Genomic DNA, 27,840 nt, shown 5'->3' with positions numbered 1-27,840 from the left:
TCTTTGGGAAAAATTTACCAGAAAGACCTCATTATTATCTGTCCCAACTCTTAAAATATCTTGCCGTGTATCCTGGGCTAGAAATATAGGGCTGCTCATGAATGTATTACCTCATATAGAATGATCTTAACTCCGTTTCTTCTTTTTGTTGCTGTGCTAGAAAGGGATCCATTAGGGCCACAAGTTAGATTTTCAAGGCTTGCATAAGTAAGAAATGGTTATTTCCCTTTTTGTGTGTGCAGTAAACTTGGGTGGAAAAGGTTTGTGCTTGCCTGTGATTTAAGTGGAAGGATTCTGTTAGAAGCAGTAGGTGTAATGGTTAAGCCTTTGGGCTGGGATTAGATAGAGATTCATATCCTAGCTCAGTCACTGAACAAATGGTGGCCAAATTGTATATACCTCATGAACGTATATGAGATACTTCATGTTAAAGCAGCTAGCATGCACCTGGCTGGTATTAAGCCACCAGTATGTGATGATTATTATGAAAGCTTTTTCTTTGATTTACTTTGGTCTGTAACAACAATGTGAAAATAGTCTTCTAAGGAAAGAGGCCGTGATTGTGCCATAGCACTCCAGCCTGAGTGACAGAGTGAGATTCTCTGACCAAAAAAAAAATCAGATCTTAAATACGTTCTGTTTTGTCACTTGGCAGTCAATATTCAGGCTATTATTTCTGTCCTTCAGTCTGCACCTTTTGTTAACTTTATGTTCAAAATATTTATGCTTTTTCTTTCTAATGACAGCTTTACTGATATACTAGTCTAGACATGTCTAGTTATTTTATTTTTTTGAGTTGAAGTCTCACTCTGTCGCCCAGGCTGGATTGCAGCGGCATACTCACGGCCACCGAAGTGTCTACGTGCTGGGCTCAGGTGATCCTTCTGTCTCAGCCTTCCAAGTAGCTAGAACCACAGGCATGCGCCACCACGCCAGGCTAATTTTTGATTTATTGTAGAGATGTGGTCTCGCCATGTTGCTCAGGCTGGTCTTGAACCTCTGAGTTTACGCAAGTCTCTCGCCTCCGCCTCCCAAATTGTTGGGATTACAAAGTGTTGGGATTACAGTCATGAGTCACCGCGCCTGGCTGACATGTATAGTTTTTTTTTTTTACACACACCAAAGAGTTCTGGACATCGTGTAAACACTGTGAGCAAGATATCCACAATAAGGATTCCTTGTGACCAGCCTGGGCGACATAGTGAGATGTGTTTCTACAAAAAAATGTTTAGAATTAGCCAGGTGTGGTGGTGCACACCTATAGTCCCAGCTATTCAGGAGGCTGAGGCAGAAAGATTGTTTGAGTCCAGGAGTTTGAGGATGTGGTGAACCATTATTGTGCCACTGCATTACAGCCTGGGCAGTAGAATGAGACCCCTGACTAGGAAAAAAATTTTTAGAAGCAGTAATACAACTGGGTGAAATTTTTATAGAATGATTTATCATAATGGTTCCTCTGTGTTTCTTTGTCTTGCCCTCCTCTCATATAAACCCAGCAGACAGAATTAGGGGGTACAATTAGCCAGACATAAAAGAAACGCAAATGGATATTATTTATTAATAATTCAAATATTAAAACTGACTTTTATATTTTTCCTGTTGCAGTCATTTAAGGCAAAATTCAAAAATGTAAAATACACTTTATTTTATTTTTGAGTTGGAGTCTCACTCCGTTGCCCAGGCTGGAGTGCAGTGGCATGCTCACAGCTACCCCAGTGTCGACCTGCTGGGCTCCAGCAATCCTTCTGCCTCAGCCTTCCAAGTAGCCAGAACTACAGGCGCTTGCTACCGCACCCGGCTAATTTTTTATTTATTGTAGAGACGAGGTCTCGCCAAGTTGCCTGGGCTGATCTCGAACCTACAGACTCAGGCAGTCCACTTGCCTCAGGCTTCCAAAGTACCAGGATTACAGGCTGAGCCACCGAGCCCTGCCCCCTTTTTTTGTTTTTTTGTTTTTTTTTAGTCGAAGTCTCACTCTGTCATCCAGGCTGGAGGGAGAATCACCTGAGGCCAGGAGTTCAAGACCAGCCTGGGCAACAACATGAGACCTCATCTCTACAAAAACAAAAAATTAGCTAGGCGTGGTGCATGCACCTGTAGTTCTAGCTATTTGGGAGGCTGAGGCAGAAGGATTGCCTGAGCCCAGCAGGTCACGGCTGTGGTGACTGTGAACTTGCCACTGCACTCCAGCCTGGGCAACAGAATAAGACTCCAACTCAAAAAAAAAAAAAAGATGCAAGAACAATATTTTTTCTGTTGCACTTAATGAAACAAATAGTCTATCACTCTGGCTGTTCTGTTGGATTTTACAGTTTTACTTATTAATTTTACTCTAAAAATTTTATCTATATTTTCTACATATGAATTCCAAATGTTGGCAGTTTTTTGTTTTTTTTTTCCTTTTGAGTCGGAGTCTTATTCTGTCACCCAGACGGGAATACAGTGGCATGTTCATAACCACCGTCTCATTGACCTGCTAGGCTCAGGTGATCCTTCCACCTTAGCCTTCCAAGTAGCTGGAACCACAGTCATGCACACCATGCCCAGCTAATTTTTTTTTTTATTGTAGAGACGAGATCTCACCATGTTTCTTAGGCTGGTCTCGAACCCCTCATCTCAGGCAGTCCTCTTGCCTCCACCTTCCAAAGTGCTGGGATTACAGGTATAAGCCACCAGCTTGTTTCTGAACTTTAAAGGAATTCTTCTGACCACCACCACCACTGAGATATATGATCGAAAAGAAATTTCCAAGAAATCTAGCTTAATATCTAATAATAAATATTGGTGAAATCAAAAGGCACACATAAACATGCCATGAAACCATTAAATGTCATGCTTTAGGGGAAAAAATCAATGACACTAAGGAAGTATTCCATGTTTTCAAATTTTGTGACCATACAATGAATGTCTGACATAACACAACAATTCAGGAATTTATAAAGTCAAAACTCTCCTGTCCCATTAAAATATTAACAGTGGTTATCTCTATTGGAGGGATGATAAGTGTTTCTGATTATCTGTCTTTGTGCTTTTGAGTATTTAATTTTTTTCCGAATGAACAACATGGATTTCATGAACCGAAAAATAATTGTAATAAATGTTTGTTGAATATAATAACTATGGCATACTTGATTAAAATTCTCCATTACCAGTGGCAATTTCTACATGTAAACCCATAGGAAAAGCAGTGATTTAAACTATAACCACTAATGCTTTTAATATAGAAGGAAGATTGTTATTTGCAAATAGAACCTTCAGTTTTTAAGTTGGCAAAGAATATCTGATGCCCTCTAGTGGCCAGTAGTTTTTATAGGTGATTTAGTCCTTTTCATTTGAAATCTGTTATCTATTTTATACCAAAATGTTATCTATTTTATTGCTTTCCAAATGACAAAACAACAAAACAAAACAAAACATGCTATCATTAATTTTAAGGGTAGGAACAATGTAGCCGCTATCATCGCAACCTTCTGTGTAGCTCCAAAAAGAACGTGTCGGGGAGTCAAACTGCCTGGGTTTGATACCCTTCTATTTAGGCTACCTGTGGCAACACTCTGAGACTCAGTTTCCTCATCTGTGATGTGTAGAACTGACACAGGTTTATTACAGAATGGAAAGCACTTATGGAAATTTTCATTTTGCAAAGTCAATTGCTTTATATATGTATGCATACATATGACCTATAATGGTAACAGCCTGTGATAAATTTAGATGGGTTTACTTATTACCCTTCCTGTCTCTATTTTCACCCTTCACACACCTTATGTAAACATAATGCGATTTATTGAGCATTTGATACTTGCCAGGTATTGGAGTGTTTGACATTAATCATCTCATTTAATTACACTATAAGCCTATTAAGTTCTACTATTATCCTCATTTTTTACACCTATCCCCAGCCATAACATAGGATATCAGGGGCATCTATCCATGTCAGTAGACACAGAGCATTCTTTTACAAGCCTCATGTTTTTACACAGTTTGAATTATAATCTTTCATTATTTCAAATAATGCTGCAAAATAAATATTCTTATACATTAATTTTGTACAGTTGTGAAAGTACTTCCATGGGCTGTCTTCTAGATATATGGATTGAATTACAGAGTAAGAAGTTTTTTACAGATTACATTTTTTTCCTGGCATTGTCAGATTGCCTTCCAAATAGAAGGCAAACCAGTTTTCTCAATGTTAATTTGCTAGGTGAAAAATGGCATTTCATGATCTCAACTTACAATTAAATTCCCTTGGCATTAGTGTGTCATTAGCACATCTTTTGTTTTTAGCCATTTGTATTACTTCATTGGTTTGGTTCCATAAAATAATTTACTCTAATTATACATAGAAATTTTTTGTGTATAGGATTATTAATTCATCTTCTTTTGTTTAAAAAAAAAAATTGAGTTGGACTCTCACTCTTTCACCCAGGCTGGAGTGCAGTGGTGTGATCACAACAATCTCAGCTCACCACAGTCTCGACCTCCTGGGCTCAGGCAATCCTTCCATCTGATCCTCCCGAGTAGCAGGGACTACAGGCGTGCGCCACCATGCCCAGCTCTTTTTTTTTTTTTTTTTTGTAGAGACAAGGTCTTGCTCTTACTGATCAAACTCCTGACCTCAAGCAATCCTTTTGCCTTGGCCTCCCAAAGTGCTGGGATTATAGGTGTGAGCCACCGCGCCTGGCATTTTGTGAAAATTTAAACTTTTTATTTTTCATTCCAAACTGCCTATCTTCCTGCTGTGAGGAACATTTTCAAAAGTAAAGTTTATAAATATCTCCTTCCACATTTCTTCTGGTACTTTTATAGTTTCTTAACATGATTTCTCTAATATATTTGGAATTTATTTTTATGGTTTGAAGTAGGGATTTAAAATTTTTTAAATTGATAGCCAAATGGTTTGGTATTAAGTTTTGTTTAGTGAGTTCTTTAATTTGAAAAGCCACATTCACTAAACAAACATGTATATATAAATGCTTCTGGTTCTGCACCTGTAATTCTGGGGGGGGGTTGTTTTTTTTTTTTGAGGAGTCTCAATCTCCTGCCCAGGTTGAAGTGCAGTGGCATGCTCATGGCCACTGCAGCCTCTACCCACTGGGCTCAGACAATCCTTCCACCTCAGCCTTCCAAGTAACTGGAACCACAGGTGCGCACCACCATACCCAGCTAATTTTTTGATTTATTATAGAGATGCGGTCTTGCCAAGTTGTCCAGGCCAGTCTCGAACCCCTGGGTCTTCATCCTCTCACCTTCATCTCCCAAAGTGCTGGGATTACAGACATGAGCCACCATCCCCGGCTAATTCTGTTTTACTGGTGTGTTAGTTGATTCCCATGTTATAAAGTATACATGAATGAATCATGTAAAAGGAAGAATACTCTCCACCTACTGTTTTTTTTTTAAATTGTTGATAATTCTTGAATCTTATTCTTCCATGTACTCTTAAAATCAGGCTTTCTAGTTACATATAATTTCATTGGGATTTTAAATTATGATTTATATTAACTTTATATGTTAATTTGTAAAAAAGTAAAATTTTAATAATACTTATTCCATTTAGAAATATATAATTCTTTCCGTTTTGTCTTTCACAAGTTTTTGTAATTTTTTCTCTCCCCTAATAGGACTCAATCCATTTTGTTGTTGTTAAATTTATTTCCAGGTACTTAATACCTTTTCATAATAAAAGAGGTTTTTCTCCCACAAAGTACTATATTTAACATTTTTCTCATAAAATTATTATATAATCACTGGGAACACTGGGAGAAAATATGTAATACCACTATCCTATTGCAAGCATTTATTATTTTTGAATATTTCCTTTTAAATACAGTATGATCGTAAACATAAAACCATATACCCACATTGCACTTGAGACATACACAGAGTTTATCAGTAATGTATAGTATTTGTGTCTACTAAAAATAAATCCATTCAACATGTCTTAAATTAAATCCTTTTAAAAGGTATTTGTCTTTTTACCTCTCCAGTTACAAAGTGATAATTCTCAGTACAGAATTTCAGATTGAAATGTACAAAGTAGAAAAATAAAATTCTCTGTATTTGCCTCCCTTCCCCGAGAACAGTAACTACTGTTAACTATTTATCTTTCCAGATAATATTGGCATCATTCTAGGCATATTTTTTTTTTGTTTGAGTTGGAGTCTCACTCTGTCACCTAGGCTGGAGTGCAGTGGTACCACCACAGCCTCGACCTGCTGAGCTCAGGTGATCCTTCCGCCTCAGCCTTCCAAGTAGCTGGAACTACAGGCAAGTGCTGCCACGCCTGACTTATTTTTTTGATTTATTGTAGAGATGAGGTCTCACCAAGTTGCCCAGGCTGGTCTCAAACCCCTGAGCCCAGGCAGTCCTCTTGCCTTGGCTTCCCAAAGTGCCGGGATTACAGGCCTGAGCCACCGCACCCAGCCTAGATATATTTTTAAATCTATTTTTTCTCATGGATGGCTATTCCATTTTTTGCTATTTTTACCATCCCAAATAATTTTGCCATGAACACTTAGATAATGGCCCTCTTGTTTGAGCATTTCTGTAGATAAATTTCTAGAAGTATAATTGCTCGATCAAAGGTTATGCACCTCAGAGAGGTATAACTTCTCTCCCCTTTAAACCTTTACTTTTTAATTTTTTTAATTTTAAAATTTTTATTTATTTTTTGTTGGGGGTCTTACTTTGTCACCCAGGCTTGAGGCAGTGGCACAATCACAGCTCACAGACCCTCCTGGTCTCAGGTGGGCCTTCCACCTCAGCCTCCTGCGTAACTGGGACTATAGGCATGTACCAACACACCCAGCTAATTTTTCTTTTCTTTTCTTTTTTTTGGAGACGAGGTCTTGCTATGTTGCCCGGGCGGTCTTAAACTCCTAGGCTCAAGCAATCCTCTTGCCTCAGCCTCCTGAAATGCTGGGATTACATTATAGGTGTGAGCCACTGCACCCAGCCAAAATATCTACTAATACTGTGAGACTGCTTCTCCACACACACTCTCACTAATATTAGGCATTATTAATTTTATGATTTCCAAAATAGATGTTTCATTTGCATTGTATAGCTAGTGCAGTTCATATATTTATTGGTCATCATACTAAAATTATGTATCAAAATGGTCTATGAAACTTTTAGTCTGGATAGAAATGCTTTTACCCGTATTCCTCGATTTATAATATTGTATCAGTTTTATAAGTATTTGTATATGTGTGTGTGTGTATATGTGTGTGTGTGTCTGTGTGTGTGTGTTATATACATAACAGTTGGTATTTCAAGTCCTATGGCATTTAAGCAAAAAGTCTCCCATGACTATGTTTCTGTCTTTTATGGAAGTTTGTTCTATAGCTAGCTGTTGACATTTTGAGAGTAGAAACAAGTTCATTGCTTTTATATGTGTTGATTATATCCTTTATGGAATAAACATCAAACCATCCTAATTACAGTGATGTATCTGCTACAAATCTTAACTGTGAATTTGCTTTGCTAGGAGTTAAAAGTGCTTCCATTCTGGTCCCTGTTATCCTTAAGATTATATGTGAAAGAACAGAGGAACATGGGAGATGGCCTAATGCTCTTAAACTGGAAAGCGAGTGATGGTTTCTGCAGTGAATAAAGTGTACACGTTTTAAACAGAAATTGCACAAGCCTTCTCTTTAGTGCTTGCACTACAACTTCCCAGTATGATGCCATTTGTAATTCAGGGATATTGTACTGTTTCTCTTTAACAACTTCCCATAAGTGCCATTTGTCATGCAGGGATATTGTACTGTTTCTCTAAGAGTCTCACAATGTTACTGCTTTACCCACTGAAATACAAATTCTAGAGAGTATATGGAGAAGCTCCCAGCACTTTGGGAAGCCAAGGTGAGTGGATTGCCTGAGCCCGCGGGTTCCAGACCCGCTCGAGCAACTTGGTGAGACCTCATCTCTACAATATGTCAGAAATTAGCTGGGCGCGGTAGCTCGTGCCTGTAGTTCCCACTACGTGGAAGGCTGAGGCGGAAGGATCTGAGTCCAAGCAGGTCAATGCTGGGGTGGCCATGAAAGTGCCACCGCACTCCAGCCTGGGCAATGGTGTGAGACTCTGACTCAAAAAAGAAAAAAAAGTTCTTGGTATGTAGTAATAAAAAATGTAGTAATAAAAATAGCTTTATTGTTTACTATTATCTGTAAAATGGATAGAATGGCTATTCTGCAAGATAAAATGTATATGATAGATGCTTTCAGTTTTTTTTCCTCTTCCCGATCATCAAAAAAGAAATTATCACATACCTGTGATAGTTGAATAGAAGTCAACATGAATGCTTTATTAGGTTGAAATCATAGTTTACTAGGAAGTTAAACACTTGGGGATAAATATTATACTAAAAAAAAGCACACTTTAGTATTGATGTAATAGAACTTGCCAAAAGAATTGTATTTTTCAAACCTCAAAATTTAGAGCTTTGCAGTTATGACTACAAATACAAAATGGATAATTAAAACAAATTATCTTCATTGTTCAGTGACAGACCATGCCTGTGAAATACCCTAGCAAGGCTTTTGAGCTGAAGTTATGCAGCCATGTTTTGTCTTCATTAAGAGCTCTCCTGGTGTTATCTAAGGAAGACAGACTGAGTTCTAACTCCCAGTCGTAATTACCATTGAAAAGGGGTTTGACAAACTTTTGTTCCTCATACTTGCTAGTAAAACAAAACTGCATAGAGTGACACTTTCATTTTGTTAGGAATGGATTGGAAAAGCTATATTTATTAGAGCTTTCTTTTCTACATCAATTTTCGAACAAGGTGGAGGATGGGCAGTGAATAAAAGGAAGAATCCTCTATGGGTAATACATGTACCTGTATGCAAATTCAAAATTAGTGGTTTCCACAAGGGGATCTGTCATTAAGTTGTCTGAACTGATGAAGAGATTTTGTAGGAACATGGAAAAAATATTCTGGTTACTAGGTATGTGCCAAAAATAACGCATCCCTTCTTGACATTATTATGCTTCCAATTTTCCCAACAAGCCTGTACAATTATCCCTTGGTTCCAGAACCCCTTCAGATACCCAAATCCTCAGATGTTCAAATTTCTGATTTAAAATGGTATTTGCACATAACCTATGCATATCCTTAAATCATCTCAAGATGACTCATAACACATAATACAATGCAAATGTCATGTAAATAGTGGCTATATTGTATTTTTAAATTTGTATTTTTATTTTGAATTTTTGCATCCACCACTGGTTCAATCTGCAGATGTGTAACTAGCAGATACGAGGACCAATTTACCTAAAGCATAAGCAAATTAATAAATACTAATTTCGTGATTAAAATGCTTGAAACTTTCCAACTTGATACAAATTGTCCGCAAATCTGTCATTATCACAAAACTCTCTAGCACCTATAAGGGAACAGTGCAATGACTGAAATAGTAAATAAATATTAGCTCTAGGAAAATATGCTGAAGTTTGAATGTGAACTCACTATAGACTTCAGGAAAAAGGTGGATATTATGGTTTAGAAATATTAAAGTTGTATATGGCTCAAGAGTACAATAACAAATCTCTATAGCTTAAAAATGAGTCTTCTGATGAAGCTGCAGACTTTAAATTGCACTGTAAAGAACCAGCTTCACACTTTCATGCCATTGAGCTACACCTTTATGATTTGTATACTTTTCCGTATACTTCATTAGTATTTTCTTTAAAAACAGGAATTTTTGGAATAGTCAAGAGCATCCAATGATTTCTTAGCAAATTGTGACTGTTCTCATAAGGCAAATAATTTATGACTGGGAATTTAAAGATGAGGGTGATGGAAAAGTATTGATCTTAGTTCTGGAAAATTTACCTTTGGAAAAAAAAATCCACTCTTATAGAGATCTTTTTTTTTTCTTTTTGTAGTTCAAGTACGCTTACAAGACTGATGGGATTACAGTGGTATAAATATGAAGGACTACTGAAGAATCTGAAGTACTGTATTATTTGACTTTATTTTAGACCTCTAGTAAAGACATAAACACTTTTTGAAAAAAGCACAAGGAACAGATACTAATAAGAACATATCTGCTTTATACAATGGCATTAGGCATACACATCAGATGTCATACAGGCCAAATTTCTTGATTTAAAAAGACCCCGTTTAGTGTCTGATAGTTAAAAGATGTTTTGTTGTATTTATATTTTCAATTAGCTACCACTAAAAAATTTTAAATTTTTTATATGAATATTTTGATATGTGGTCTTTGGGGAAAGCGTGGTTAATAAAATGTTGATTTTTCAAAGAAAATTTTGAAATCCTTACATTCTGTTTAATTTTTTTTGCTAAATATTTAAATATATTGAAGTGAAATATCCCTTCTGCTCTTTTTACCTTTCTATGTACGGAACAGAAACACACATTGTCAAGCCTCAAACTACTTTTTATTTGCAACTACATGATTTCACGCAATTCTTCTAAACAACGACATAAAATAGATTTCTTTGTGTATAAATAACTTACATACGCTCCATAAAGTAAATGCTCAAAGGTGCTAGAACAGATCGTCCACTCCTACAGTGTTCTCGTATCCAACAGAGTTGATGCACAATATATAAATACTCAAGTCCAATATTAAAAACTCAGGCACTTGACTAACTTTAATAAATTTCCCCAAACTATATCAATATATCTAAAGTGCATATATATATTTTTAAGAAAGATTATTCTCAATAACTTCTATAAAAATAAGTTCGATGGTTTGGTCCACCTAACTTCACTACTATTAGTATGAACTTTAATGTGTAGTAAGGTTTATTATTCTACCTTTCTCTCGACATGACACAAACAGAATCAAAAGGAACTAGTGAGGTGCTAACATGTGAGGATTAATCCAGTGATTCCGATCACAATGCATTCCAGGAGGAGGTACCCATGTCACTGGAACTGGGCGATATGGTTTATTTTTTCTTCCCTGATTTGGATAACCAAATGGAACAGGAGGAGGGTAGTGATTCTGATGGCCATTCCCTCGGTACATTCCTGGCTTTTTTCTGGGCAATGGATGCCACATTGGAAGAGGTGGATATATAAGTTCTGAAATCTGTAGGGAAAAGAAAACATTAAGTTAATGCAAAGGAAAAATCAGACATGTTAGTTAAGTAAAGATTAGGAAAACCTTCCAAATTCTAATTAAAGCTAAAACTACTCACCCACAACTCTAAGAGTAGGTCTAAGTGACATTTCTATGGTAGTCTAAATATGTTACACATGTATGTGTAATAGGTGACCGATGTTTTCTGAACACATGAAGAAATAACTCAAAACACAGTACTCTAAAACAACTTCAACCAAAAGAGACCAAAACAAAGAATGAACTGAAGCTTGTAAGGACACATCAATGTTTTAGGCTAGCAGTTTCCACAACTGGCTGTGCAAGGAGTCACTTGGAAGCTTTTACACACAGAATGTTCATGCCCTAGTGCTGGTCTGCTTATCTTATTTACTTGTTTTTTGAGTTGTAGTTTCACTCCGTTGCCCAGGCTCGAGTGCAGTGGCACACTCATGGTCACCCTGGCATCGACTTGCTAGGCTCCAGCAATCCCTCCGCCTCAGCTTTCCAAGTAACCAGAACTATAGGTGCATGCTACTATGCCTGGCTAACTTTTGATTTATTGTAGAGACGAGGTCTCGCCAAGTTGCCGGGGCTGGTCTTGAACCCGCAGGCTCAGGCAATCCACTCACCTCAGCCTCCCAAAATGCTGGGATTACAGGCTGAGCCACCATGCCCAGTCTGCTGGAACATTTAACAGTAATAAAATCCTAGGACTGGACATCTGGTCTTTTTTTTGAGTCTAGGTCTCACTCTGTTGCCCAGGCTGGAATGCAGTGGCATGATCATGGCAGCCTTGACATCCTGGGCTCAGGTAATCCTTCCGCCTCAGCCTCCTGGGTAGCTAAGGCTACAGGTGTGAGCCACTGCCTCTGGGTAACTTTTCGATTTGTGGTAGAGACAAGATCTCACAATGTTGCCCAGGTTGTTCTCAAACTCCTTGCCTTAAGCAATCCTCCTGCCTTGGCCTCCCTAAGTGCTGGAATTATGGCCGTGAGCCACTATGCCTGGCCAAGGCCAGGTATTTTGACAAACTCTCCAGCTAATTCTGATACAGTGAGTTTAGCGTCTGAGAAGAAGTCTTAGATTATCCTATAAGTCAGATGGGTACATTAAGTTCACATTATTCAAAATGTACTTATCAGCAGTTTTGGACCTCTCTGCTCTAAATGCTACATCCACTGAATTTCAGATTTCTCAGATCTCTAATCTGCATTTCTAAGTACAATGTTTAAAAAAAATTTATTCAGTATAGTACTATATTCATATGATTGAAAATTCAAAAAATACAAAAGGATACACAGTGGAAAATCCCTCTTTATTTGATTATGCTACTCAATTACCCTTCTCAGAGGCAACTGACACTAAACAATTTTTTGTGCTTACCTTTAGATATATGCTATGTATATTCCTGTGTGCATATCTATGTGCACATCTTTAAAAAAACATACTGTTCTGTACTCTGCTTTTTGCACTTAATAATATATTTCAGAGACGTTCGTATCAATACATAAAGACCTTTCCAATTGTTTTGCAGCTAGGTAGTACTGAAGTGACTATGCCATAACTAAATTAATTAGTTTCCTATTGATGAAACATTTAGGCTGCTTTCCATCTTTTATATTAAGAAACAATGATACAATGAATAACAGCACAATAAATTTTAATACAAGGCTTCACAGACATATTTTACCTTGGTAAATACTTAGGAGTGGAATTACTGAATAATAGGGTAGATGCATACTTAATTTTTTAAGTACCAGTTTTCCAAAGTAGTTGTACCATTTACACTCCCACCAGTTTATGAATCTGGCTGTTTCACATCCCAGTCAACATTTGGTGTTGTCAAACTTTTTAATTTATCAGTTCTGGAAGAATTAGTGTTTCGTTTGCATTTCCTCTGATGAGAAATGAGGTTGAACACCTTCTCATTTGTTTATTGGACAGTCACATAACTTTTTTTTACAGTGTTTCCTCATATTTTTTGTCCATTACCTTTAATTGGGTCATTTGTCTTTTACTATCAATTTATAGGAGTGATTTATTTATTTAGAGTCAAGGTCTCATGCTGATGCCCAGGCCTGGAGTGCAGTGGTACAATCACGGCCCACCACAGCCTTGACCTTTTTGGCTCAGGTGATCTCTCTGCCTCAGCCTCCTGAAGAGCTGAGACTTATATTCACATACACTACCATGCCTGACTAATTTTTTGATATTTGTGTGTGTGTGTGGAGATGAAGTCTTGCTATATTGCCTAGGCAGCTCTCTAACTCCTGGATGCAAGCAATCCTCCCACCTCGGTCTCCCAAAGTGCTGGGATTACAGACATGACCCATTGTCCCCGGCCAGGAGTGATTTTTGCTTTTTTTTGTTTTTTTTTGAGTTGGAGTCTCACTCTGTCGCCCAGACTGTGATTTTTAAAGTGTACAAAAAGGTTTTAACATTTAATAAAGTCCAATTTATCAATTTTTTTTCTTGTTAGCACTTTTTGTGACTCCTGGAAGAAATCTTTGCCTATCTCAAGATAATAAAGATAAATTTCCTTATGTTTTCTTCTAAAAGTGTCAGAGACTTGGCTTTTATGTGCTACATCCATCTCAAATCAATTTTTTGTGTATGGTGTCAGGTAACAGGTTCACTTTTTTCTATACAAATGATCCAATTGTTTCAGCACTAGTTCTTGAAGACTTTCCCCATTAAATTGCTTTGGTACTATGGTTTAAAAAAAAAGGCATGTGGGTCTGTTTCTAGACTCTCTTTTCTGTGCCATTGATATATTTATGTATCTGTAAATCATTACAAACTGCCTTGATGAATATATAATAGCTTTATATTAGTGAGTCCTCCAACTTGATCGTACTTTTAAAAATTTTGCATCGATATGTCACTTTCTAGAAAAAGCCTTTTAAGATTTTAATTACTATTGACTCGAATCTACTGATCAATTTGGGAAGAACTGACATAGTCTTCACTTCTAAATTTATTGGAGAGCTGTCTATGGGGGTAACTAACCCTCAGAGAACAGAACAGAACAAAGAACCCAAGCTAGAATTTTTTGTTATTTGATAACCCTTTTTAAAGTTCTTGGCAATGCTAGATTCAAGATTTTTTAAAGTAGCTAAAAAGAAAAGATTAAAGTGGGCCATCTGCACTAGTTTTTCACACAAGGGCTTATAATGGCAGTGCTTCTCTATGATGAAATGTTTTGTTAATGAGTATAGTGCCAAGGAGAAATGTTTTTCTTAAAAAGCATGAGAACTTCGATTTCCATGCTTTTCTGTTACCCTAGTAGTCTTTTTTTTGAGTCGGAGTCTCACTCTGTTGCCCAGGCTGAAGTGCAGTGGCACGATCACGGCTGAACCTTCTGGGCTCAGCTGATTATTCTGCCTAAGCCTTCCAAGTAGCTGGTAGCTGGAACTACATGCTTAAACACCATGCTTGGATAATTTTTTTTTTCTTATTGTAGAGATGAGGTCTCGCCAAATTGCCCAAGCTGATCTGGAACCCTGGACCCAGGCAATCCTCTCACCTCCACCTCCCAAAGTGCTGGGATTACAGGCGTGAGCCACTGTACCCACCTGTTATCCTAGTAGTATTTCAACCATGGGAGGAAATACATGCAACTTAATTTTGAAAGAAAACCTAAAAGTTAAAGGTCAATTTACTTGTAAAAAATCAGCAATAATCAACTTGAGACTTACATTTTTGCTTGATTGAGTAACAACACAGAAAACCCAGAGGGTACAACTGCCACACACACAAATTAATTCCAGGAAATTCAATAAAGGTAATTTGCAGTATGTAATGCATCATACAAAGAAAAAAATGCCCCAAATATTTATGGCAAAAATGATTCTATAATACATATATTATGTTTACATAATTATATAGGGAATCTCTGGAAGGATACAAAAACAAGAAACAAACACCTACTGATGAATGCCTTTTGTGGAAGGATACAGGATTGGTGGTTGGCGAGAAAGGGAGAACTTCTCAACATTATACCCTTTTATTCTGTTTGCAGTATTATAAAAGCAGTTGCATGTTATACTATATACATGTACTTTATCCCTAAAATACGATAATCTTAAAAACGAATCTTCCTATCAAGCCTAGGAAGAATACTGCAATTGAAAAAAATTTAAAAATGAGTTATAGTGAAATAAATGTCCATTATATAAATGTATGCAGAATTTAAACGTTTAGTTTCTCATACTTAAAATTCCAATACTCTGCTTCTTATTCAATAGATCTACATTTTCATTTTAGAGCCTGGTATGTTTTATTATATCTAATGAAGGCAAATAAGTACCTTTAAATATTAGAAAAAGGTACATGTACCGAATATGTCTCTAAATTGTTTTGACTTTAAAATACCTTTTATATTGAGTGTTGTTTGGTCAAGAATTTAAAAGTATATTAAATGTTCTTTGGTATCTAGATATAAATAATAATGAATCTAAAATAAGAATGAATCTGGAACTGCATACATGCTAGCTATATGACCTTTCAACTATTAAAGTGAAAAGGGAGACAATGTTTCGGCTTTAGTTAAAAAATTAACCAAACTATAATTTAGTGAAGTTTCTCTTTAATCACGGAAAAGGAGAAAAGAACAAGAAAATTAAACCCAAAGGTACAAAAAAAGAAGTGTTAAAGACTACAAAAAATGAGTGGCGAACTTTGAATAAGGAATTTTAAAATATCAGGAATGTTTTATCATCATGACTTTTCTATTTTTTGTCACATTTTTCAAAATATATTGATTTACTTTAGTTATTGTGTAGTGAAGTAGACTTTTGATAAAGTGACTTAGGATGCCTATTTCCATCACAAGAGAGACAGCTTTCCCTTAGTGTGGGGAAAGGCAAGAACTATAATCCAGAATTTCAAATAAGAAATCTTGGACATCACAGGACTACCTGGAACACCTCCGCAAGCCCTGCTCAAGCCCTTCAATATGAAGGCGTTTCATGGTTACCTGGTACACAGGACTTGGGGTTGCAGTCACCGAACTGGGTTTCACTTCCACGTCCTTACTTGTTTCTTCATCTGAAGAAGAGGATCCTGAATGATAATCAGAGGTAACCTTATCAAGAGCTCTGGTAACTTTCTTGGAGATCTCATCCTTGTTCTCATCCTCATTTTCAAAGCTAGCAACAATGAATGCATTGTTTTTCTCTCCATACCTAAGGATAAAATTAAGAACTTACAGATCTTGAAGTCACATCAGCAAAGCAAAAAATGTTCATAAAAACAAATAGGTCTGAACATGCCATCAATCCAAGGCAAAGAAGGAACCATCCCAGAACTTGACCCTACACATTAAATACCCTAAACAGCTCCATGCCAGTAAGCAAGCCGTAATTTTCTACTTCTGGTCTATTTAAGTACATACAAAAGTGATCCCATTTTCTTTCCTAATTTTCTTTCTTTTTTACTAACTCCTAAAAAATGTGTTAAGACATTTTAAAAAAATCTATTGTTTTGATCACATTTTTAAACATACTAATGAAATTGGTTGTACAAAAAAATTTTCTCATTTATTTTTAAGTGTAATGTAATTCTAGTAATTCAAGTCACAAATCAACTGAAATTTCTTTTGAGATTAACTTTTACCCTGATTAAATAAAAGTCCTGTGTTTCTTATATTCACACTGACAAAAATGAGAATTGAGGCAATTATTGAAAAAAGACTTGTTAAAGAATGTAAAGAGGTTTTGCTTAAATTATACTGCTTTACCTCACAGAGATTCCTAGGATAACTGCTCACTTCTCATCTTAATTTTTTTTAAGTCACAAAGCTTTGTTTATCTTTCCAAAACATTTTTGAAGGGTTGATTAAAAAAAAACAAAACGCCAGTCACAGAGGCTCACGCCTGAAATCCCAGCACTTAGGGAGGCCGAGGTGAGAGGACTGCCTGAGCCCACAGGTTTGAGACCAGCCTAGGCAAAATGACGAGACCTTGTCTCTACAGTAAATTGAAATAAAAATTAGCTGGACGTGGTAGTACATGCACACCTGTAGTTCCAGCTACTTGGAAGGCTGAGGTGAAAGCCCAATAGTCAAGGCTACAGTGGCTATAGTGGGTGTTGGCAACAAAGTGACTCCAACTCAAAAAAAAAATAAAAAGACAAAACACGTAACCAAGACTGTTGGTTACTTAAACAAAAGAAAGAAAAAAAGAAAGATTGATTAATGAGGTAAAATAGCATAATAAACAATAATACCAAGAGTTTTCATTCAGAGAATAAAGGAGAAACCCACAAATCTAAGTACATTGCACAATGTAAATACTATGAAACAGTTTCTAGGAAGTGTTAGGACAAAGGAAATTAATTGTTAAGCAGTTCTTACACAACATGTAATTAAAGTTATAAATGCAACTAAAGTGATTCTAGGCTTGCAAAAAAAAAAATAAAAACAAACAATTTCAAGTAGAAATAAAGTCAAGCTTTTGATTCAATTAAAACGGTTAAATGCGTTCATTCATTTCATTTTATTTCAAGATAACATTTGTCTCAAATTATTTCTGAATCAGGATGATTATCTGTGATAAGGTAAATGGCCTAAGTGCTATAAAGTCTTTGAAAATTTATATGGAACTCAAATAATTTCATAGATGAGTTCTATTCCTTTATATAGCTGTGCTGTCTTCCATTCCCATAGGCTGAATAAGGCCATAAATACTATCTTAAATGGTACATAACTCCCTTTTCTATTCTTTTTCAGTTTACCTCATAAAAGGAGTTGCTAAAGGGTGGTGGACAGGCATTAGACTAGTTTCCCATTCTGGCTCAGCCACTAACTAGCTCTGAGATCAGAGACAAGACATTTAAATTTCCTCAGATCTTAGTTTCTTATCTGCTAGATGAAGAAGTTAGAGCTGACCAGATACTGGTTAATCTACAGTCGGTGACTCTTCGTAATATAAAATTCCTAAACAACTGGGTGAGTTCCTCACAACACAGAATTGGTATATTCTAATTTCAAGTTTACTAAATACAAAGTTGTAGCAATGGAAAATTTGCCCCTTAGTCCTCGCCAAGGTTTGAAGACTCAACAAACTTTGATACAATCAAAGGTTAATTCATATGTTAATACCAGTACTATTAACAATGTGCTTAGGCCTATCTTCAGTTTTGACCATTAATGGAGTCAAAATCCAAGCAAAACAGGCAGGAAATTTGAGTAAAATCCTTGCCTTTGTAGAAACAGAAACCTAAATCAAGGGCAGACATCTAATGATTGAAGGACCAACTTTATTAACTTAATTTCTTTGACACCCAATTAAGCTCTGCACCTTTCCCTTTGTAGTATTTTGGACTGAGGGCTCTCTTCATGGTAAGAGAAGCTGCTGACTATATTACTGTAACATCTGAATGTGCAGTTAATTCCTTAGGCGAATTAATAACAGCTGGTTGACTTTTCAATTATGCATTGGTAAAACATCAAGGCTAATTTAGTTATTTTTGAAACAAATCAATAGCATCTAATGCTCTTTATCAGAAAAAAAAGGACTGCAGAAAGTTGTAAAATATACTGAATAGATAAGGAAGTTCCACCTATTCTCTGACCGTCTCATTATAGGTAAGATCTGCCATCTACTCCATATCCTATCAAATATTTCACTAAGTGATAACTTTTCTAACTGTATGTCACTCTTTATACTCTTCCAACATTTTACCATGACAAACAGAATAACTGAAGACTATGAAGAATGCTCTCTCTGAGTGCATCTCAATTTTTTATAACCTTAGTCCCTCAAACAGCCAAGAGTTATTATTTTTAAAGATTTCAGATACTTGGTCAATTGTATAACTGCTAGATCAGCTTTGTTTTAATTTTCAGAATATTTATCTTTCCAATTTTGGTGAAAAAGCACTTCTCAACAGTATCTCAATCTCCTTTATTATCTTGTATCAACCAGCTCTACTCGATTGCAAATGTAGCTTTCTTTTTGAGATTCTATTGTCACTGAATGAGAACCCTACATTCTGAAGGTGATTATATATTAGCTGTGAAAAAGAAAATCTCATCATAGTCAATTTTTGGCAAAACTTTAATCATATGTAAAATTATTAGAAAGTTACTGAATGTAAAGATTTTCTTAAATTAATAAAAGCACAGTAGTTTTTCATTATAAGGCATAACCAAGTAATGAAGTGTTCACTTAAGTGGAATGCCCATATACCTGAAGTTTTTATCTTCAGGTGCTGAGACTATATTTTATTTTATTAATCAGTTAATTAATTTATTTTTGAGTTGGAGTCATACGCTGTCACCCAGGGTGGATGGAGTGCAGTGGCACACTCCCAGCCACCGCAGCCATGACCTTCTGCCTCAGTCTTCCTAGTAGCCGGAACTACAGGTGCACACTACCATGTCCAGCTAATTTTTTTTTTGACTTATTGTAGAGATGAGGTCTCACCATGTTGCCCATGCTGGTCTCGAACCTGCAGGCTCAGTCAATCCTCTCGCCTCAGCCTCCCAAGGTGCTGGGATTATAGGCTTGAGTTACCGTGCCCGGCCGAGACTATATGTTAAAGAAATATGTCCAAAATACTGATATAATTACCCAACTTCTTAAATCTCCATGGACATGTAACAACTTTTCCCTAATGATTTAGGATCATTATATTAAATATTAACTACTTGTGTGATAATGTAATTGTGCTGACTTCTTAGCTTTTTCACTCTTGCCTCAATGTCAGACCAAATGACATTTCTGGGGTAGCTTATGACTACTATGAACTACCCTCTTTCAAATACTGCTTCTTGTTTCTTATGGGTTGAGAAACTATACAACTAACTTAAAGAACTGTGTGTTAAAGCAAATGAGGATCTAAGTGCAGGTTAAATAAAAAAGTAAGCAATTCAATATAGTAACTTTGTAATAGCTATTTCACATAAAAGAGGTCTTCTGAAGAGGTTCTGTGGTCAAAGTATCTCAAGTCTGACACACTATCTAAGGCAAGCCCTTAATTAGTTAATTAGTCCCAGAATCTAAAGATGTTTTTCTTTTTTTTTGAGTTGGAGTCTCACTCCATTGCCCAGCCTAAAGGGCAGTGGCATGCTCACGGTCACACCAGCCTCGTTCTGCTGGGCTCCTGCGATCCTTCCGCCTCAGCCTTCCAAGCAGCTGGAACTATAGGCATGTGCTACCATGCTCAGTTAATTTTTTAATTTTACTGTAGAGATGAGGTCTCACCACGTTGCCCAGGCTGGTCTCAAACCTGTGGGCTCAGGCAATCCTCTCACCTCGGCCTCCCAAATTGCTGGGATTACAGGCTTGAGCAACTGTGCCCAGCCAAGTTGTTTGACTTTCTTAGACCTAAACTTGAGATAGCTTGCTCTTCCTTTTCTACCGCAGAAAGTGTTATAGAATCATCATTGCCATAAACCTCTACTACTTACACCTGGTTTTCCAAAGCAATAAACTTATACCAACAGCTGGCGAATCAGGAGTGGTCCTAATAAATTTAAGTGGAAGAGCCACCATGTATTTTAGCACTACATGTCTTCACCTCTACCTTCATTGTTGCAGATCAGGTCAAAATCTGTGACCACCTTAGAAGCATATAGTTAGGGTTCCATCAAAAGGCAGCTCTACTACAATCAACAGACAGGCCAGGTGATCAGGTAAATTGTACCTTAAAACCAAAGAGAAATACCCTATAGGGATGGCCATAGGAAAATTCTCACAGGGGTTCCATGCCTCTGTTCATCCCATTCCTCCTCTCTGGAACATCCTTCCCACCTAGAGCGCATATCAAGCTACGTTGTAATTTACCTAACTCTTCTCCCCTATTACACTCTGAACTACCTAAAAGCAGAATGTTGCATCTGTTTTTGAAGAGTGCCTGGTCTTCAATGAACATTTTAGAGTAAATGGAGTTCAAAAAGATTTTACCTTTTACAATTCTGCTTATTAGGAATGACAAGAATAATTTCCATTATGAAAACAAAACCATGAAAGTAGCATCAGTCACTTAAGAAGCAAAAAAGGGGAGGGAGGGAGAATATAGATAAACAGAAACAGAGACCAACCAAAGGTTATTATGCAACATTATTTGGAATTAGCTTCTTAGTTTGAAGAAGAAAAAAGACACATACACCACCACTGAAAGACAATAACTGACCTAGAGGAATCTAGGTGTCTTTAACTTCTGGTCTACAATACAATTCTTGGCGAAGTGCTAAAAAAACCATACCCAATCAGTTTCTTTCTTCAGCTGAAACGGAGGACTATAACCTGTCCTTTACCATCCCCTCCATAAAGCTTTTATCTGAGAAAGCTAAAACAGCCCACTCCTGGCCACATAGATACACAAGCGGGCCATACGTGAGAGAATTTCATAAAATCAGTTTCAAAAAATTTCATAAAATCATGGTAATCAGTTCAGCTGCTAAACTCTAGAACTCACCGACAGCACACTTCACATGGGTCCACCCAGAGAGTAAGCTCCTTTGGCAAGCCCAGGTCGCTGTACAAGATGCAGCTGTTCTCACAGGCTTTCAGAACATCAGGATCAACTCTCTGGAACTTATTGACACGAATACATCTACAACAAATTAGAGTTACATTAATGGATTTAAATGAATCTTAATCATAATTGTAAAATAATGAACATTTTTATCATTACTTGCCAAGGTGAGTAATAATATGGTAATAAAAATACATTAAATTAGCATGGAGTATGAAAGTCGAATGAAATTACTTAGAACCATGAAAGTAAAAGTTTCCATAGGTCAAGTTTCTATACAACAAAATACTACAACAATATCTCAAATGCTATTTAGAAATTTTTATGACAAGTTTTGATATGGTAATAACTTGCTTTTACATCTCAGATAACCAAGTGTTAAGAGGGTACCACTGCCTTACCTGTAATTGTTCCATAAATACAGAATCAAAGACACAGAACCATTTGTATCACATGCTTAATGATTAAAATACCTAGCATGTTATTGACTTGTTTCATTTAACTTCTGTACTCAAGATTTTTTTTTCTTTTTCTTTTGTCAGCTATCAAAATTAAGTGAGAAACAGTTCTAAACCAATAGAGCTTCTGTTTTTTTACCTAAAAAATATCACAACCACCTAATGGCATGTTCAAAGATGGCTACTAGATTGAATGCAGAAACATACATTCTGTTAAGATAAATGCTAAAGAAGCATTCTGATTAAGTAAGGAAATGATAGCTATGATACAGAGTATTTAGTGTCCATAACCAAGAATCATACAAGAGAACCTGGGTTTCAGTACTAGTCCTGGGTGAGTTTAGCTAAGTAATTTCACCTCTTCCTCAGACCAGCAGTTATTAAATATAGAAATACAAGTTAATTAATAAAGAGTAACTATACCATAAAATATAATATTAAGAGTAATGTACTATTTAAAGTTTTTTTGAAAGTTATTTTATTAGTTTCAATTTTTGTTTAAAAAATGAAAAAGTCCTCATTCACTAAGAATGTTTCTAAATAATATTAACAATAACTCTTTTTGAAAGTTTACTATGCAATAGACAGTTTCCTAAATGCTGTGCATTTTTTAACTCTTTTATTATCCTGTGTTAGATACCGTTTTTCCAGAGTAAAGATAAAAGAAAGCAGAGTTTGAGTAACTTGCCCTCGACCACACAGCTAATAAGTGATGGATCTAGGGTTCAAATCCAGGAAACCAGACTCCAAAGTGCCTGTTAATTTAACAATACCCACTTCTGTTTATATGTATTTATCTTAACACCATTAACAATATAGCAAAGTCCCAGTGACATTATCTTAGTATATAAAATGCTGCTTGATAGGTCCACTACCAGAGGGCGTGAGGGACAGCTAAAAGCCCAAACTTCACTGCATGCAGCTTACTTATGTAGGAAATCCACACATGTACCTCCACAACTCTATAATAAATTTTAAAAATAAAGACATAGTCCTATGCTACAGATTCTCATGTGTGTGTAGAGTAATTAAAAAGATCCCATGTGCCCTGGGATTAAAAGTAGTTAAAGGAGATATATCTTAGATGTGTATTTATTATCTACAATGAAGGCGATGTAGGCTCTAAGTTTAAAAATTATTTGTAAATATAGATGGTTAAACAGAGACTTTCCTTCAACAAAATTTGCATATCTACATATTTTATACTGTTTTTAATACTTTTTTCTCACTTTACATACTATGACTACTTTCTATAACTATGTTTCAAAAACAAAATTTTAAAAGTTGAATAAAAAGTCTATCATTTACTTAATGTTGACAGTATAGTTCTTTCCAATTTTTTACAATCATAAAGCTAAGAAACGTCTGTATTCATACATATCTGTCTGCATTTCTAATTATGCTTCCAGAATATATTCTTACGAGACTTACTGTTCAAAAGGTAGGAATATTTTTACAGATGTTTATAATATTGTCAACCCCTCTCCACAATCATTTTTGTTGTATATATTGCAAAAAACAATTTTAATTTATAAACGTTTTGGAAGAAAAAAATTCTACCCACTCTATGGATTGAAGGGTCTCTTAAACTCTGGTTAATTTTATATTCTATTAGTTTTTATAATATTAACAACTCACTATTAAGTCTAATAGTTTACTACTTCAAAGACAGCCAAAATGACCTAGTAATGAATCTTCTGATCACATGCCAACTTAGCCTTGTTTGATTAACTTTTTTTCCTCAAGTTTTTAGAATTAATGGAAATGAAATTGTATACCATCTGATCTTTAAGTATATACTTGACAGTGCCTTCTATTTTAGTAACAATATGGTGGCTTGACACTTCTAAAAGCCTTTATCCAGTGTCCATTAGATCAGTGTAAAAAGCCTCAACAGTTCTAACTCACAAAAGCTGTTCATTCTATCAGAAATGAAGATGTGCAGAAAAAATTAAGACTCAAGTGAGAAGATTAAAAAAATGATTTGAGACTGTGTTAACATGCACTTCTACTTTAATTCATATTTTTCAATTTACCAGAAAACTTCTTCAGATAGAAAACAAAATGAAAATACTCAATTACCTTGATTCTTTTCTTGTGAATAGAACACAAACTCGCTTAAATTTTTATTAGCAAATAAGGAATAAGAAAATCATATGATAGTTCACCTTCTTTCGAGACTCCTTAAATAGTCCTGAACTTACAAGAACTCAGTGGCTGAAAGGAAGTCCTTATATCAAAGCACAGAAGTGCTGATTTGTACAGGAATCTTTGAGACAATATGCACAAATAAAAGAGAATTTGTGTAATTATCACTACAGTCACAACTGTTCCACTTTTATTTTTTGTGGCCACATCCACAAAGAAGGCAAGGTTTGACGGCTGAGTTTAGCAGAACATACTTAACCCAGGATCCTAAATGGTCACACAAATACTAGGGGGTAAGCATGCCAGGACATCTTTTACAGAAGCCTGCTCTTCTTTACTTTAAGCTATAAGTGTACCTCAAACTAGAATACAAAAGATAGCTGCAAATAAGAATTTTCTTCTCAGTGCCAAGGCAGTGGCAGCATTGTGCTGTGCAGAAAGGCCAAAAGACCTAGGTTCATTTAGACTTGAGTTCAAATCCTAGAGGCAGTATCTACCAGATGTGGATCAGAGTGAGTTACCATCTGCAAAATAGTTAACATTGGCTTCTACCACAAAGAATTATGCACAGTATGAGGTTATTCCTGTTAGGTGTCTAATTATCATATTCCCTTTTTCCATAAAACTTTTCATTCTTCAAAAAATACACAGAATGTAATTTACTTTTCGATAAGACTCATTTTTTTTCAACTCCTACTGTGCGTATTAATGGGTGACGAGGGGTCCTCTAGAACTGCAAAACCCCCTAAGTACCTGTGATACACAGAGAAATGCACTCAAGCAGGAGCTCCAGACTATAGTGGAAAGGACTCCACCAACAAACACTTGTATTTTTAAGTAAGGAGAAAATACCCAGACATCTCAGAGTTCTGTATTTTGCAGCTAAAACAGTGACAGACACGGTCTGGACACTCTTCAGTCCTCTGGCCTTGCACCCACTTCAGGAGTTGATCAGTCTCTTTACTTAGTCAATACAACTGTCCAATCTAACTCTTTACCTGTAGGCCTGTCCTTTTGATGGCTTTTCCGGATACCAGTGATTTTTGTATTTCTCTTGAAGTATCAGAGTCAATTTCTCAGCAAACCTCTCAACTGCCTCTTTTTTCAACTTATCATGTTTACGAACTAGCCTTGTAAAAAAGAAGACGACAGCAGCAATTTCGTTCTTCATTTTCTTCCCTGCAAAGATAAAACAGGTTTTCTTAGAAAATCAAATACAAAAAGGAGAAGATAAAGCACTACAAAATATACTCCTTCATAGCTCCCCTTCCTCCTTCTAATTTTATCTTGTATTTCTCTGGTTTCTATCTAGAATAGGGAACAACAATTACTAATTTATGTTTATGCCATAAAGACCTTATTATAAAATACTACTTAAGAATCTTGGCTAGGTGTGGTGGCTCATGCCTGTAATCCCAGCACTCTGGGAGGCCAAGGCAGGAGAACTGCTTGAGCCCAGGAGTTCAAGACCAGCCTGGGAAATGTAGCAAAACCTTGTCTCCACAAGAAAAAATTTAAAAAGTTAGTCATGGAGATGGTGCACACCTGTAGTCCCAGCTACTCAGGAGGCTGAGGTGGAAGGACCGCTTGAGCCCAGGAGGCTGAGGCTGAGCTAGGATTACACAACTGCAGTCCAACCTGGGTGACAGTGAGACCCAGTCTCAAAAAAAAAAAAGATTTAAATTTTGAAAAAAAAATCTTATCACTTAGCTTTGTGAAAAAAAGTTCAGTAAAGAGAGTATACCAAATTGCTACTGTTGGCTAAAATAAAAGCAGATATAACACTTCAAGAGAAATGCTATAATAAATGATACCACTGTACACGTTTTACTATGTGTGGCAATATTTAGCTACAATAATTTAAGTTTAAAATTCTGTGAAATGATTTGAACTTTAAAATACAAAAAAAGGCCGGGCTTGGTGGCTCAGCCTGTAATCCCAGCACTTTGGGAGGTTGAGGAGAGTGGACTGCCTGAGCCTGCGGGTTCGAGACCAGTCCAGGCAACTTGGCAAGACTTCATCTCTGCAGTAAATCAAAAATTAGGGCGTGATAGGAAGCGCCTGTGGTTCTGGCTACTTGGAAGGCTGAGGCTCAAGGATTGCTGGAGCCCATGACGTTGGGGTGGCTGTGAGTGTGCCACTGGACTCCAGCCTGGGCAACAGTGAGACTCCAACTCCCACTTCAAAATTTAGTACTCTTAGAGCCATTTTAGAAAAGTTTGAAGTTTCTAAAAAGGCTACACATAGTTACCATATGACCCAGCCAATTTAACTTCTAGCAATATACCAAAGAGAAATGAAAACGTATGTCCAAACCAAAACCTTGTACAGAAATGACCACAGCAACATTATTTAAAAAAGTAAAAATAACCTATGTGTTCATCAACTAAGGAATGGACAAATAATGTGTTATATAAATGCAATGAAATATCATCCAGCAAGTAAAAGGAATGGGTACTGATACAAGCTGAAACATGGGTGAACCTTGAAGACATTATGCTAAGAGAAAAAAGCCAGTCACAAATGGCCACATATTGTGATGCCACTGAAATGAAAAGTCCAAAGTAGACAAATCTACACAGACAAAAAACAGATTAGTGGTCTAAAAGCAGGACAGATGGAGGTGGGGAGCAATGCTAATAACCACAGGGTTTGGGGGTGATAAAAATATTCTGAAATTGGTAATAATTGTACAACTGTGAATATATTAAAACCACTGAATTGTACAGTTTATTTCAGTTTTAATTAATTAGGTTTTTCATTTGTTTCTGAGAGGTGAGGTCTTGCTATGTTGCTCAGGATGACATTTATTTATTTAGGTTTTTTGGAGCCATGAGGTCTCACTATGTTGCCCAGGCTGATCTTGAACTCCTGGGCTCAAGCAATCCTCCCACCTCAGCCTTCCAAAGTACTGGGATTATAGGCGTGAGCCACTGTGCCCAGCAAATTGGACATTTTAAATGAGTGAATTGTATGGTAAATGAATTATATCTCAAAGCTATTATAAAAATTTCAGTATTGAGCTTTTGAAAAGTGCTTTTCCAGGAACAGAGATATATTTACCTAAAAGTAAAGACACACAAAAAATAATGGCTGTATCAGAACATATTTAAGAAAGTGAAAAGTCAGGGTCATCCACAGAAAATCAAACTAAACAAAATAGATTTAGTTGTATTTTGGATTGCCTCAAAGAAGGACTTCTTAAAATGGCAGATCTGATTTATCACTGATTAATCCATAAATGCAAAAATCTCCTGGAATTGTTTCGATATATATTCTCTTCACTCAGTGAGCTCACTCATTTGGCTGCTGTAAGTAACTTGGAGTTATTCAGATGCTGCATTTAGTAAGCAACATCACCTTTTGGGGAGCCAATTATGTATTAAAGACATACAGCCTCTATGTTTAGCATAAAACCCAACTAACCCAGCAAGTTTGTGTTCCCACACATTCAAAAAATAAAGCCGATTCTGTTTTCCCAAACTGCCTTTTAAGCCTCTCTTCATAATATGATTCCTCTACTCCATGTACAAATTCGAACAAGGAACCTCACTGTGAAACAAATTCTATACAGTTATCCGAGCGCTGTGCTGGCAGCCTTCCTCCTGGAACCCCCGAGGGCCAAGTCCACGTTCTACGGCAGCTCCCGGGCCCCGGGCGCAGG

General features: G+C 36.4%; 2 protein-coding genes across 2 annotated transcripts in view; one reads left to right on the top strand and one right to left on the bottom strand.

Moving 5' to 3' along the window:
* CXADR (CXADR, Ig-like cell adhesion molecule) overlaps positions 1-10,653 on the top strand; it is a 67,470-nt gene extending 56,817 nt beyond the window's left edge. Inside the window, exon 9 of the mRNA XM_021706335.1 lies at positions 9,896-10,653. Coding sequence (XP_021562010.1) covers positions 9,896-9,937 — 42 coding nt within the window. The 3' untranslated portion in view covers positions 9,938-10,653. The remainder of the gene's footprint in view (positions 1-9,895) is intronic.
* BTG3 (BTG anti-proliferation factor 3) lies at positions 10,396-27,755 on the bottom strand. Its single transcript, XM_008072839.2, has 5 exons — positions 27,730-27,755; positions 25,175-25,355; positions 21,511-21,648; positions 16,064-16,271; positions 10,396-11,073 (listed from the first exon to the last, which is right to left on the bottom strand). The coding sequence occupies exons 2-5, from the start codon at positions 25,345-25,347 to the stop codon at positions 10,834-10,836; spliced, it is 759 nt and encodes a 252-aa protein (XP_008071030.1). The 5' UTR covers positions 25,348-25,355; positions 27,730-27,755; the 3' UTR covers positions 10,396-10,833.
* Positions 27,756-27,840: the final 85 nt, after the last annotated feature.

Source organism: Carlito syrichta, unplaced genomic scaffold (assembly GCF_000164805.1).
Source record: "Carlito syrichta isolate Samal-C Ts95f unplaced genomic scaffold, Tarsius_syrichta-2.0.1 Scaffold315466, whole genome shotgun sequence".
Lineage (NCBI taxonomy): Eukaryota > Metazoa > Chordata > Mammalia > Primates > Tarsiidae > Carlito > Carlito syrichta.
Note: the sequence above shows the minus strand (reverse complement) of the source record. Positions and strands in the feature narration are given on the sequence as shown.